The sequence below is a fragment of the Panthera tigris genome, chromosome F3 (assembly GCF_018350195.1).
Source record: "Panthera tigris isolate Pti1 chromosome F3, P.tigris_Pti1_mat1.1, whole genome shotgun sequence".
Lineage (NCBI taxonomy): Eukaryota > Metazoa > Chordata > Mammalia > Carnivora > Felidae > Panthera > Panthera tigris.
In genome coordinates, this window is record NC_056678.1 from 9,118,018 (window position 1) to 9,132,405 (window position 14,388).

Consider the following 14,388-nt stretch of genomic DNA (forward strand, 5'->3'; position numbering starts at 1 on the left):
TTCTTTCCATCTCATAAAAAGGGTTTTGCTTCACTTCCTGTCTAAATCACATCCCTTGTAGTTTGATTCTAATTCTGGTCTATCTGCTCTGGGACCTTCCTTAGCTATAATTCTCCCTCATGCATAGTTCAACATTTTCTATCCAATTGCTCAGAGAAGCCTCCCAAGCTTGCAAGCTAAACCAGGATCCTTTGTTTTCATCTTTCCTTGTTCCCTTTACTTTGCATTCACATTTGTCACTTTAGTTACCTATTTAATTGTAGGATTGCTTGTGCAATATTTTCTCACTTGCTAGAGTCTGAGTGCCATGCTGTTGTCTGTAAAGCTTCATTTTTTTTTCAAGTTTGAAAAAGACTTCAGGGCAAAGTATAGTGAAGCTCTTGAGGAGATGGAAGAAAATAAGATAAGGAGGGATTCACCTTGGGTAGGAAGGTAGAACCGTCTTCCTCAGAAAATGGGAGAAAAGAGGAGAGGAGAGATTTAAAGACAGACAAATTTAAGGGCACCTGGGTGGTTCATTCAGTTGAGTGCCTGACTATTGATTTTGGCTCAGGTCATGATCTCGTGGTTCATGAGATCAAGCCCTGCATCAGGCTCTGTGCTATTAGTGCAGGGCTTGCTTGGGCTTCTCTTTCTCTACCTCTCTCTGCTTCTCTCTCTCTCTCTCTCTCTCTCTCTCTCTCTCTCTCTCTCTCTCTCTCCCTCCCTCCCTCTCTCTCTCTCTCTCCCTCTCTCTCTCTCCTTCTCTCTCCCTCCCTTCCCTCTCTGTCCCTCTCTCTCTGTTTTTCATAAATAAATAAACATTAAAAATAAATAAATAGAGACAAATTTGTACATGCAGGGATGGTAAGTTGATGGAGTTAATACTTGCTAAACTTCATTTTTTAATTGAAGTGAAAGCAATGAGAGCTATACTTCAGACCAATTCAGTATCACATTGAGATTTATTGACCCACTGAAACCACCGGCATTTGTTTGCACTCCACCTTCTAACTTTTAAGGTTAAGAAATATTATATTCTATCTTTGTCAAAAGCAGGTGGAAGGTATTCACAGAAATAAAACAAATAAAATAAAATGAAAACATATGTCTACAATAAGATATCCACATTAATGTTCACAGCAGTTTTTTTTTTTTTTACAATGACCATAAACCAGAAACAACCCAAAGCTCTATAAACAAACTGTAGTATATTCATACAGTGGAAACAACTCAGCACCTAGAAGGAGAACTGATCATGCAATAAATGAATGACTGTCAAAAACAGTTGTTGAGGAAAGAAGCCAGATACAAGCAAGTACATACTATGAGATTTTGTTTCATAAAGTTCTGGGACAGGCAAAACTAAAACATGGTGCCAGAAATGACAATCCTAGTTTTCTTTGTCAGCATATGAGGTCATCTTGACTAGAAGCAATCATAAGGGCATTTAAGATACCACAATAATGCAAATGTTTTCTTCTGTATGTTAATTGAAGTGGTATGTATATTTATCAGAATTCACCAGATTTTATACCAAAAATCAGTGTGTATAAATTATACCTCAGTAAAAGTAGGACTATACACTTTAGTTACCTTAAACTTCCATACTTTGCTTTCATTTTGAGAAACCTCATAGCAAAATTAGAACCAGCAGCACAAAACCTAACATTTCTGTCATTGGAGTCCTGAAGGAGATGAAAAACAAGGTTAGGGCAAAAAAGTACTCAAAGAAATAATGGCTGAAAACTCCCCAAACATAGCATGCAGATCAAGGAGCTGAGAGAACAGGATGCATTAACCAAATGAAATCAACACCAATATACATCGTAACTAAACTTCTGGAAACTACAGACAACAATAACAAGAAAATTGAAAGCTGTCAGAGAAAAACGACTCTAACTGGAAGGGAAAAACAATTCAAATAGCCACAGGTTTCTCATCAGAAGCCGTGGAAGACAGAAGGAAATGACATGAAATTTTTAAATGCTGAAAGAAAATAGTTGTCAACCCAGAATACTGTGTCCAGTATTATTTCCTTGGGAAGTAAAGGGGAAATAAAAACATTCTCAGATGAAGGACAACTGAGAGAATTTGTTCACTAGCTAACCTACTTGAATAGAATGGCCAAAGCAAGTTTTCTAAATTGAAAGGAAACACTAAAAGAAGGAAGCTTAAAAGATAAGAAAAGAAGAAAAACATAGAAAGTGAGTATATAGGCAAATACAGTAGGTTTACCATATCTTCAGTTTTCTAAATTGTTTGATTGTTGAAGAAAAAAATATAACAAAGCACGATGTGGTTATAAATATATATAGAATAATTGCTTAGGAAAGACTATAAAATGGAGATTAAAGGGACATGAAAGAACACAAGATTTTTATTGTCATTCAAACTGGTAAAATGATGACACACTAAGAGGCTGTGATAAGGTCTGTGTATGTAATGTAATTTTAACATTAACTGTGAAAGGCTATACAAAGCAATACCCTGAAAAACACTTAGAAAAATCAAAATAGATACATCAAATAAGCATATGAAAACATGCTAACATCATTAGCCATCAGGAAGATGCAAATTAAAATGACAGTGAATTTGTGGCTATGGAAAATAGCCACAATGCAAAATAGTTTGGCCATTGCTTTAAAAGAAAAGTTGGGGGTGGGGGGCGGGCGCTGGGTGGCTCAGTCAGCTAAGTGTCTGACTTCAGCCCAGGTCATGATCTCATGGTTTGTGGGTTCGAGCCCCGTATCAGGCTCTGTGCTGACAGCCCAGAGCCTGGAGCCTGCTTCAGATTCTGTGTCTCCCTCTTTCTCTGCCCCTCCCCCCCAAAAAAATAAACATTCAAAAACATTTTTTTTTAAATGCGACCCTGGGTGTTGTATGGAAACCAATTTGACAATAAATTTCATATTAACAAAAAAAGAAACACCAAAAGACCCAGCAGTTGTGGTTGCAGACATTTATCCTAGAGAAATAAAAATATATGCATATTCATACAAAAATTTGCCCAGAAATATTTATAGCACTGCATCTTTATCCATAATAGCCCAAACTGACAAATATGTTCTTCGACGGGTGAATGATTAAATAGTCTGATATGCTCATAGCAGTGTAATACTCAGCAAGAAGAAGGAATGAACTATTGATATGTGCAACAACTTGAGTGAATCTCCGGTGATTTGTGCTGAGCAAGTGAAAAACAAAGCCAATGTTAAAAGTTTGTGTATGGTATGACCCTATTTACATAATATTCTTAAAATATTCTTAAAGTGATAAAATGTAGAATGGAAGAATAGATTAGTGGTTGCCAGGGGTTAAGAACAATTGAGTGACTATAAAAGACCATTATGAGGGACACTTGTAGTGATGAGGATGTAGTGATGCAGTGATGAGAATATAACTTCATTGTATTAATGCCAGTATCCTGGTTGTGATATTGCACCACAGTTTTGCAAAATGTTAACTTTTGGTGGAAGTTGCATAAAGGGTACATGGTATTCCTCTGTATTACTTCTTACAACTGCATGTGAATCTATACTTCTTTTTGAAATTAAAAGTTTAATTAAGGAAAATTAGGTATAAATCTAAGAAAATATACGTAGAAGATCTGTATGGGGAAAGCTAAAAAACTCTGATGGAAGAAATAAAAAAAGAACTAAATAAATGAAGAGGAATTCCACATTCATGAACAGGAAGATTTAATATTGTTGAGATGTCAGTTCTTCCCCACTGGATCTGTAGATTCAGTGAATCCCAATCAAAATACCAGCAAGTTATATCATTGTTATCAGTAAATTGATTTTTAAACTTATATGGAGAGGTGAAAGATCCAGAAGGCCAACACAGTATTTTGAAAGAGGAGAACAGAGTTGAAGGTCTGACACCTTACTATAAAGGCACAGTGATCAAGGCAGTGTGGTATTGGTGAAAGAATAGACAAATAGATCAATGGAACAGAACAAGGATGCCAGAAATAGATCCACTAAAATATAGTCGACTGATCTTTGACAAAGAAGCAAAGGCAAGGCAATGGAACAAAGATAGTACTTTAAAAAAAAATTTTTTTTAGATCTGTTTACTTTTTGAGAGACATAGAGAAACAGAGCACAAGTTGGGGAGGGGCAGAGAGAGAAGGAGACACAGAATCCGAAGCAGGCTCCAGGCTCCGGGCTGTCAGCACAGAGCCTGATGTGGGGCTCAAACTCACAAACCGAGATCATGACCTGAGCCGAAGTTGGACACTGGACTGACTGAGCCACCCAGGCGCCCCAAGATAGTCCTTTAAACAAAAAAATAGTGGTAGAGCAACTGGATATCCACCTGCAAAAAAATAATAACAATAAATCTAGACACAGACCTTATACTATTCACAAAAATTAACTCAAAATGGATCATAGACCTTAAAAGCAAAATTCAAAATTATAAAAATTCCAGAAGATAACATAGGAGAAAACTTTTGGTCCAAAAGTTGACTTTTGGTATGGCAAGAACTTTTTAGATAACAACACCAAAACCACAATTCATTAAAGATATCGTTGATAACCTGGGCATTATTAAAATTAAAGACTTATATTCTGTGAAAGACAATGTCAAGAGAATGAAAAGATAAGCTATAGCCTAGAAGGAAATATTTGCAGAAGGAGCATCTGATAAAGGACTGTTAGCCAAAATATACAAATAATTCTTGAAACTCAACAATAAGAAAACAACTTGATTAAAACCTGAGCCAAGGTTTAAAGGTTTATTAAAAGGTTTATTAAATCCAATGTTTATTAAAACCAGATTCCCCCCCCCCAAAGGAAGATATACAGATGGCAAATAAGCACATGAAAAGATGTTCTACATCATATGTCATCAAAAAATGCAAATTTAAACATTTTACCACCATACACCTGTTAGAACTGCCCAAATCCAGAACAGTGACAATACGAAATGCCGTTGAGGATGAAGAGCAACAGAAAATCTCATTCACTGCTTGTGGAAATGCAAAACGGTACAGCCACTTTGGAAGACAGGTTGGTGATGTCTTATAAAACCAAACAAACATGCTCTGAACCCTACAATTGCACTCCTCAGTATATATTCAAAGGAATTGTAAACACAAAGCTTGCACACAGATCAGCTTCATTCATAGTTGTCAAACCTTGGAACTTGTCCTTCACCTTAGTCAGCTCGGGCTTAGTCACTATAGACCGGATAGCTTGTAAACAACAGAAATTTATTTTCCACCGTTCTGGAGACTGGAAGTCCAAGATCAGGATGCCAGCATGGTTGGCTAAGAGCCCTCATCCAGCCCACGGACTGCGTACTTTTTGTATCTTCATGTGGCAGAGAGAGGTTTAGGGACCTTTACTGAGGTATAATTGACAAATAAAAATTGCATATATTTAAGGTATACGGTTTGATCTTTTGATATGTGTATACATTGTGAAAATGAATATTACAATCAATCTAATTGACGTATCTATCCCTTCACATAGTTACCGTTATTTGTTGTGAGAACACTTAAAGTTATACTCTTGTAGCCAATTCCAGGTATACCGTACAATACCAGTAATTATAGTCACCAGGTTATACACTAGCTCTACAGAATTTATTCATAGTGTATAACTGACACTTTGTACCTTTTGGCCAACATGTTTCCATTCCACCTCCACCCTCTACCCTCTAGTCCCTAGCCACTACAATTCCATTCTCTGCTTTTATGAACTCAAGATCCCACATATAAGTGAGGTCATGCAATATTTGTCTTTTTTTGTATCTGGCTTATTTCACATAATGTTCTCCATCTGTGTCATTGCAAATAGCAGGGTTTCCTTCTTTTTTAAGGCTGAATACTATCACACCTATTGTTTATCCATCTATCTGGCCCTTTGCCCATATTTTTTCTCTATTGAGTTGTAGGAATTTCTTATATATCTTGGATATTAACCCCTTATAAGATAGTTTGTAAATATTTTCTCCCAATTCATAGGTTCTGTGTTCATTTTGTTCATTACTTACCCTGCTATTCAGATGCTTTTTAGTTTGATATATTTCTACTTATTATTTTATTTTTGTTTTTGTTACCTGAGCTTTTGATAACATACCTAGAAAATTGTTGCCAAGGCCAATGTCAAGGATCTTCTTTATGTTTTATTTTTATGGTTTCAGTTCTTAAATTCAAATCTCTAATCCATTTTGAGTTTATTTTTGTGTATGGTGTAATATAGGGGTCTAATTTCATTCTTTTGAATGCGACTATCTAGTTCCCCAAGCAACATTCACTGAGTTGACTATCCTTCCCCATTGCATATTCTAGGCACCCTCAAGCAATGCAAAGTGCTAAGAAATGAGTTATCAAACCATGAAAAGACATGAAAGAAATTCAAATGCATATTACTAACTGTAGAAGTCAAACTGAAAAGCTTACATACTGTATGATTCAAATTATGCAACATTTTAGAACCAGCAAAACTATGGACACCATAAAGAGATCATTAGTTGATGGAGGTTAGAGAGAGTGAGATGAATAGTGGAATATAGAGGATTTTCAAGGCAATGAAACTACTTTGCATGATACAATATGGTGGATACATGTCGTTATAAATTTGTCTAAACCCATAGAATGTAGAACACTAAGTGAACTCTAATATAAACTAGGGACTCTGGGTGATAATGATGTGTTAATGCACCTTCGTCAACTGTAACAAATGTAGGACTCTGGTAGGGTTTGGTACTGGGAAAGGTTATGCATGTATGAGGACAGGAGGTATACAGGAAATCTCTGTACCTTCTGCTTAAGTTTATGTGAACTAGAAAATAAAGTCTATTTTTAAAAAGTTTAGTTAAAAAAATAAAATTACCAAAATGTAGTTGTGGACCACGTATAATTACTTTTCAACTCTGAATATATTAACTTTATTGACCAAATGAGGCAAAGTAGAAGTGCTTAAATATAAATATCATCAACAGGATACATGTATTTATCTCAATAGTACCATTATTATTTATCAAAATGAAGAGTTTCCAGTTTAAAAGGTACTGTTCAAAATTACTACCTTTTTACTCTATTTAACAATTGTTATTAAAATTCTGATTATTTACAAGATATTGTTAATCCAAAGAAATCAAATACCTCTTAATTTCATAGCATTGAAAATATACGCTTGTTTGGTTAGCAATAACAGCTAAAGAATTCCAATAACTACCTCAAAATACAGGAAGATTCCATAGAATATAGGAATACTATATTCTGAGTTTGGTCTTTGGGAAATTAGTTTCAAATCTTGACTAGTAGTTTTTGAGGCTCTCCCAGGTGCCGTGCTCAAGTACTGGAGGATTCTACTCTAGCGATACATGTTTAGATGCTATATGTTCAACGTGGTATGTTGTAATGGAAGAATGGACACGGTGCTATGAGATCCCAGGGCAGGAACAGGTGCAACAGGAGGTGAAGGAGATAATAACCAAGACAACTTCCAAGAGAAAGTGATACTTGGGCTGTGTCTTAAATGGAGGAAGTTATTCCAACCAGAATATACAGTGTCTGTAAAAGCATAGAGTGTAAAGTATCATGCTATTTATGGTCAAAGAAGTTCAAATTGATGCTGTTAAGTTGTAATATCCAGAAGATGGAAGTGTGGGATCTGAGGCTGAGAGGTAGAGAGGAGGCATGCCATGGAGGACCCTGTATGCCATTCAAGTCTTCAGATTCCAGATGCCAATGAAAAGATCATTGCAAACTTTTCATTAGGAGAGAGGCATATTTAGATATACATTTGGGATGGTTCATTCTTATTTTGGTTCTGGGTATTTTCATTTGGTATATTTCTGAGAATTTACTATTAAAAGCTGAAGTAGAGATTTTAATGGAAACTTATGTGAAATACCTACCATATTATGCACCCAAAACTCAGTAAATGTTAGTTTGCTCTAACTTCCTATTGCAGCTGTAGACTGCACTGGAGGAAATTTTTATTTATCAATAAATACATATTTTCTTCATCTCATAGTTCCTCACAGAGACAATGAGACATAGCCTGTGTTTAGTTTTAAACAGATTAAGTGTTGAGGACAGGAATGGTCTACAATCTTTTCTTTATGCCTAGTGGCTAGCATATAGAATTGGTAAATTCCAATGATTAGCTAACTCATAGTTATTTTATTTGCACATTAACTCATATTTTATTTGCACATCTTCTACTTTTATTAATTATTTCATTTCTTGTGGGTCTGAAGAACCGTAAAAACAAAAATAAAATAAAATAAAATTGTAAAAATGGTTCTTCAAAGGGATCCTCTCTCCCTATCGTGAGGCAACATTATGGCAAACTCATCCTTCTCTTGATTTTTCACAGTGTTGTGTATCACAACAAAGACTAAAGCAAGGAACCATTTTCCCCTTCACTTGCCTAATTCCACAACATTTCATGTATTCTTGCCATCTTATACAAGAGACAAGTGGTGTTGCTGAGCAGACAATTTGGGAAAAAAAAAAAAGCTTCTCTGGTTGGTCAGTAATCATTTTGAGTTCTGGGAGAGGGTGGGAAACTGTCCTTAGGGTCATCTTGATATTCTCATATCCTTTGATTATTGCCATCTTTGCTGCTTTGCTGTTTTTACTTTCTAACTTTACAGCTTCTTAGGCTTTGAAGAGTCACAAAGTCCTTGTTTTGTGTCTGAAGAACTCTTTTTATGGTTTATGGAACTTACATAACAAAGTTTAAAAAGTGCAGATAAACTGTCATGATCTTGATTAAACATCGGCTTGAAAACCAATCCAGGAACTCTACCCCAGGCAAAGAGCCTATTTACTTTCCTGAAAGAGAAATATTGAAAAGGAGTATTTGGGCTTCTTCCACTGATTAAGAGCTAAAATTTTCATTAATGGCTTTAGCAGAAATTACAAAATGAGTATTTTCGTAAAGGATACAAATCAAAAGTGTAACATTTTGGTTGCTTTACAAAGTCCTCATATATACGTGCAAAATTTTCACAATATTTTTCTCTTTGTGAGCCTCCCATCAGGTTCAGTAGCAGATAGCTGTAGCTGACACTTATAGCTGAGAGAGTGTGCTCTAATCAGTAGAGGGAACATGGGTGTAATGGAAGTAATGCAGGTGTAGGGCAGGACTTGGCTCAGGTCTTGTCACTCTGCAGCAGAGCCAGAATTGGGGAAGCCCCTTCCAGTCAGTTCCATAGCCTGGGTGAAGAAATAATACTGATGTCTAAATGTCTTACTTTGTTTTGCTTTAATTGTGGGTGGAGTGGTAAAGAGATAGCCTTCAAATGGGACAAGTATCACTGTGAAAGGTGATTATGGTGGCTGAACACTATATGCCAATCTAATATTCTTTGTATGATGGATGCCATCTTTTTGTAAACTTTCTTAGAGAATGATCTGGAGGGGGAACCTTGCGGTCATTTCATCCATTCTTTCAACATTTACTGATCATCTTTTACATGTGAGGCACTGGTTTGGGTGTTTGGGATCCAAAGACGAATACACCCCCCCCTGCAGGAGGAGTGGGTAGAGTAGGTTTCCTGGAATCGTTAACGTGTGACCTGAACTTTAATGGGCTGAGTTGAAATTGGCCAAAGGAAAAAGAGATGGAAATGGAATAGCACCATCAAAGTCATGGAAGTAAGAAACAGTACAGCATGTGAGCAACTATGAGCACTGTATGAGGAACGGTCTTAACTTGTTTTCATTTCGAGTCATAGATTACTGGGATTACACAATAATAAAGCCTGTACTGTTTCTGCTAAGTACAGGGAACACATAATTTTGTAACTCTAAAGGTTACAAGAGTAACCTCTAAGAATTCAAAGCAGTAATAGGTACTGCTCAGGGCTAAAGTTTCTGGTAGTTATAGTCATAGAGGTATTTTTTTTTTTATTTCTTGGGGTTTAAGATCTTGTTGCGTCTCTTAGCTAGTTTCACATTATAGCTATTCAATAGCTCTTTGCCATCTTTTAAAGAAAAGAAAAACAACGAGAAAACAATTCTTCATGTTACTGTAAGGCACTGTGAATAAAGATGCATGCATGCTAAAATACTCTGGATATGTACATTATACATATCTGTTCATTTATTCATTAAACATAAGGCTGAGACACATTGCTAGAAATGTGCCATTCTTTCTACACCCCTCCTGGCTGTAATGCACCCTTTTAAGTTTGAATTGTAGGTCTCAATATGACTGTGATACCACATTTCTCTTTCAGTTTTCTTTTTCCATCATGATGCTGGATTTTTTTTTTTTCTCTCTGTGTCCTACCTTTCTCTTGGAGTTAAGATCTTGCTGTCATAGATGCAGAATAGGTGAATATGGTGAGTTTGGGTATACATTTAACAATAAAGTAATTCATAGCGTTCCACTTAAAGCCATAAATATATTGAGGTGACCACACAACAATAAAACCACTATAGCATCTACTAAGTGATATTGACAAGTGGTGCAATCATCCCTTTCAGAGCTGAGCAGAGAATATGACCATAATAGAAGTACTCAAATCTAGGCTAGGAAAGAAAGTTTCCTGTTTCCTGAATTAAATGTAGTTTCAAATTAGGCTTTTTTGTATTTCTTTCTGCTCAGACAAAAAAGAAGAAAACTTAAAAAAACTCCTTCTAAAAGCATTTTTAAATCATTTTTTACACTAAGAGAAAATTATAGTCTTGGAACCAATGTTTGGCTCTCTTCGAAAAGATGGAAAAAGTCCAGTGGCTGCTCACATATGTTCCCCAAGTAGATGCTCAAATGTGGAAAATGAGCAAGTTACCTGGAGATAGCACATAAGATTTGAATACCTGGAATTCTACATTTGGCAAGTATTAATACATACATATTTGAAAAACTGAGTCCTCCTCTTTTTTAAAGGGGTGACCATGCCTCAACCTTAGGTTGTGAGGCTGAACATAGCCCTCTGAAATACCTGTGTTCTCGTGAGTGGTTTCCCCTCCTCCCTTACCTCAGAGCTGCTTTAGGATCTAGGTGAAACCATGTTCTCACATGTATTGAAATCAATGGCAGTTGTAAACAAAACAGATATAGAAGACTATACGTTAGATTCAACATGTGAAGTCTTTTTAAAAATGCATGCATATGGAAATCAATGTTGAGTATGAGTGTTTTCATAACTTTTAGGATATTGTTCTCAAATTTGATAATCGAGTGTATTTATTTTATTTTTAGAGTTTTTTGAAGTAATCTCTGCACCCAATATGAGGCTTGAACTCATAGCCCCAAGATCAAGAGTTGCATGCTCTACTGACTGAGCTGGCTAGGCTCCCCCAAGTTTACTTTGAAGATAGCTTTGAGCTATTTTGCATCAAGCAGTAATAATTATTTAGCCATTGTTAATGTCAGTCATGTGTACATATACACATCTGAGACGCAACTGAGGCCAGTCCCCGAGAGCAGTAGAAGTAGAATCTCAGCTCACATGAAAGTTCATTCATGTAGTCCTGATGCAGCTTACTATGTAGACAAAACTATTTTCATACATATTTTTTGCTGTTTTATGTATAAATGAATGATGCTGAAAGCCAAATTTAAATAGAAATTAATATTTCAGGTAGATCAAGTCTTCTTCCTGAATCTCCCATTTCTGCTCATATTTTCACCATCCTTTTCATCCACAATGCTCCTGTACTGGAAACCTTGAGTTCTCTCCGTTCTTCCACTGGCCACCTCCATACCAAATTAGTCACAAAGTCCAGAAGCAAGCCTCTAATTTTGCTTTAACCCACTTGTACACTGAACTAGTTCAGTACTTTTTCTTTCAATCCTGGATCTCAACCAGTAGAAATGTTGGCTGCCCTGCTTTCTTTTTGACTGGCCCAAGGCACTTCCTATGTATTGCCAATCAAATTCCTTAAACTTGTTTTGATAAGGTTATTCTTCTGCTCAAAACAAAACACAACAAACATACCGTGTCTCCCTTTCTCTGCCTGATTTATGGGGAAAAAAATCCAAATTCTTTAGCCTGGAGTTCAAGATCTGCTGAATACACTGTGAATACTTTTATTATTGTATTTAAAAGAATACACATACTTTTATTGTGTCAAGTTCCTGTTATTCCCAGCATGGAGTATATAGAAAGAATACACCAAATAGTTTTTGCTGGCTATTTTTCCCTTTTTAACTTTGACATAGGCCTCCAGCAACTGAGTTTTGTCTATCATATATCAAAATCTAGCTCAAACATTACATTTTCTGCAGACCATCCCACATTCCTTCTTTAGGAAGTAAAAACACATATTTAATAATTTTTTTTATTCATCCTACATTATTAACCACTTGCTATGTTCTGAATATAGAAACATGAATATGGTACCCCACTTCAAGGTACTTCCTTGAGGGCATTATTCAAATAAACAGCTGTAACATTGTGTGATCTATTCTACAATACAATTCTACACAGGTACCAGTGAATTCCAATGGAGGTTGTTGTAAAGTCAGTGGACAAAAGTGAGGGTTAAGGAAAGTTCTGTTGTAAATGAGTCTTGAGTGTCTTGAAAATAGTGGTAAGACATTTCAGTCAAAGGGAATAGTACTATAAAGACACGGAGACTTGAAACATACAGGAGTGTTTAAAAGCTAACAACAAATTTGGTTTAGCTTGAGAGTAGATATAAGGGACCATCTTATAAAATATTGGTTATGCCATGCTCAGAATTGTGCTTCACACATAGTGGGCATTTATTTGCAACAACATAGATGGAGCTGGAGTGTATTATGCTAAGCAAAATAAGTCAGAGAAAGACAAATACCATATGATTTCACACATATGTGGAATTAAAGAAACAGATGAATATATGGAGGGAAGAAGGAACAAAGAGAGAAGGAAACAAACTATATGAGATTCTTAACAATAGAGAACAAACTGAGGGCCGATGGAGGGAGGTGTGTGGGGATGGGCTAGATGGGTGATAGGTAATAAGGAGGGCACTTGTGATGAGCACTGGGTGTTGTATGTAAGTGATGAATCACTGAACTCTACTCCTGAAACCAGTATTGCACTATATGTTAACTAACTAGAATTTGAATAAAAATTTGAAAAAAAAGGAAAAAATAAACATAGTGGGCATTCAATAAGCATTTATTCAATGAACAGATGAATGAATCCTTTTATCCAGTACAGGCATATTAAACCTTTGTGCCTAAATATTTAATATTAACTAATTTACTAGTATTCACCTGGGCTCATTGAAAACAAACTATGTATTCACATTCTGTTTTCAGTACTCCATATGTGGTTGATCTTTAATGTTATTGTAACAATTAGAAACACTCAGTCTTGCCATTTGAGTGTGGATGGACTTCTATGGGGGTATTACACTAAGTGAAATAAGTCAAACAGAGGAATACAAATGCCATATGATTTCATGTTATATGTGGAATTTTAACACAAAGCAGAAACAGACTCAGAGAAATACATACAGAGAACAAATTAGTGGTTGCCAGAGGAGAGAGGGGAGGCGGTATGAGCAAAATGGGTGAAGGGTAGTAGGAGGTAAAGACTTCCAGTTACACAGTAAATAAGTCATGGGGATGAAAAGTATTGCATTGGGAATAGAGTCAATGGTATTGTAATAGTGTTATAGGCTGACAGATGATAGCTATGCTTGCCGTGAGCACACCATGATGTGTGGACTTGTTGAGTCGCTATGTTGTACTCCCGAAACTAATGTAACATTGTGTGTCAACTATACTTTAATAAATATATATATATATATATATATATATATATAACATAAACTAAAAAAATAAACATTCTTACTAACGTGAGTGACAAAAGTTGCAAGTTCTTAGAGTTAACATATATAAACAAATGTTCACAAATATTTGTGTTTTTCTTTTTCTAGGGTCAGACATTGTTCAATGGTTAATAAAGAACCTAACTATAGAAGATCCAGGTAAATAAATCATTTTCCCATTGATAGAATTATTTGCTTTGTGGTTTTAAGAAATATGTTTTTCTCAGGGCTAATATGACAAGCAAGCCAATCTGAAAAATTATAATTACATCTAAACTATGCTTTTAGCATTTATACAAATTTTATGGCAATCAACATATATTTAACTAAAATTTATTTAGTGTATTTTAACAATTTTTCACATATTTAATGTTCCATTTCATAAAATTTGATTCAGATGATTGGCAATTGCAGAATGGGTAATCTGTATACATGTTCATAATTGATTGTAGATATAATATATGTGATTATATTATATATGACTATGAAGTAATGAAATTGCCCTTCATAAAACACATAAGGGTAAATTTCATTAACTTATAATCTTTCCTTAACTTCATTTTTGCATGAGGTTGAAGACAATGTTATTTGTAATTTTGATTCTTTGATCATGCCTACATGATTTTTTAGTGCTCTTATTTAAGTCATGGAGCCATTTACTG

At 35.5% G+C, this 14,388-nt stretch overlaps 1 protein-coding gene across 9 annotated transcripts in view; it reads left to right on the top strand.

The window, feature by feature from the left end:
• Positions 1-14,388, top strand: part of RGS7 (regulator of G protein signaling 7) — a 516,778-nt gene that overhangs the window by 333,616 nt on the left and 168,774 nt on the right. For all 9 annotated transcript variants that reach the window (XM_042976049.1, XM_042976052.1, XM_042976056.1 and 6 more), the window contains one exon: positions 13,835-13,885. In XM_042976049.1, the coding sequence (XP_042831983.1) occupies positions 13,835-13,885 (51 nt within the window). The remainder of the gene's footprint in view (positions 1-13,834; positions 13,886-14,388) is intronic.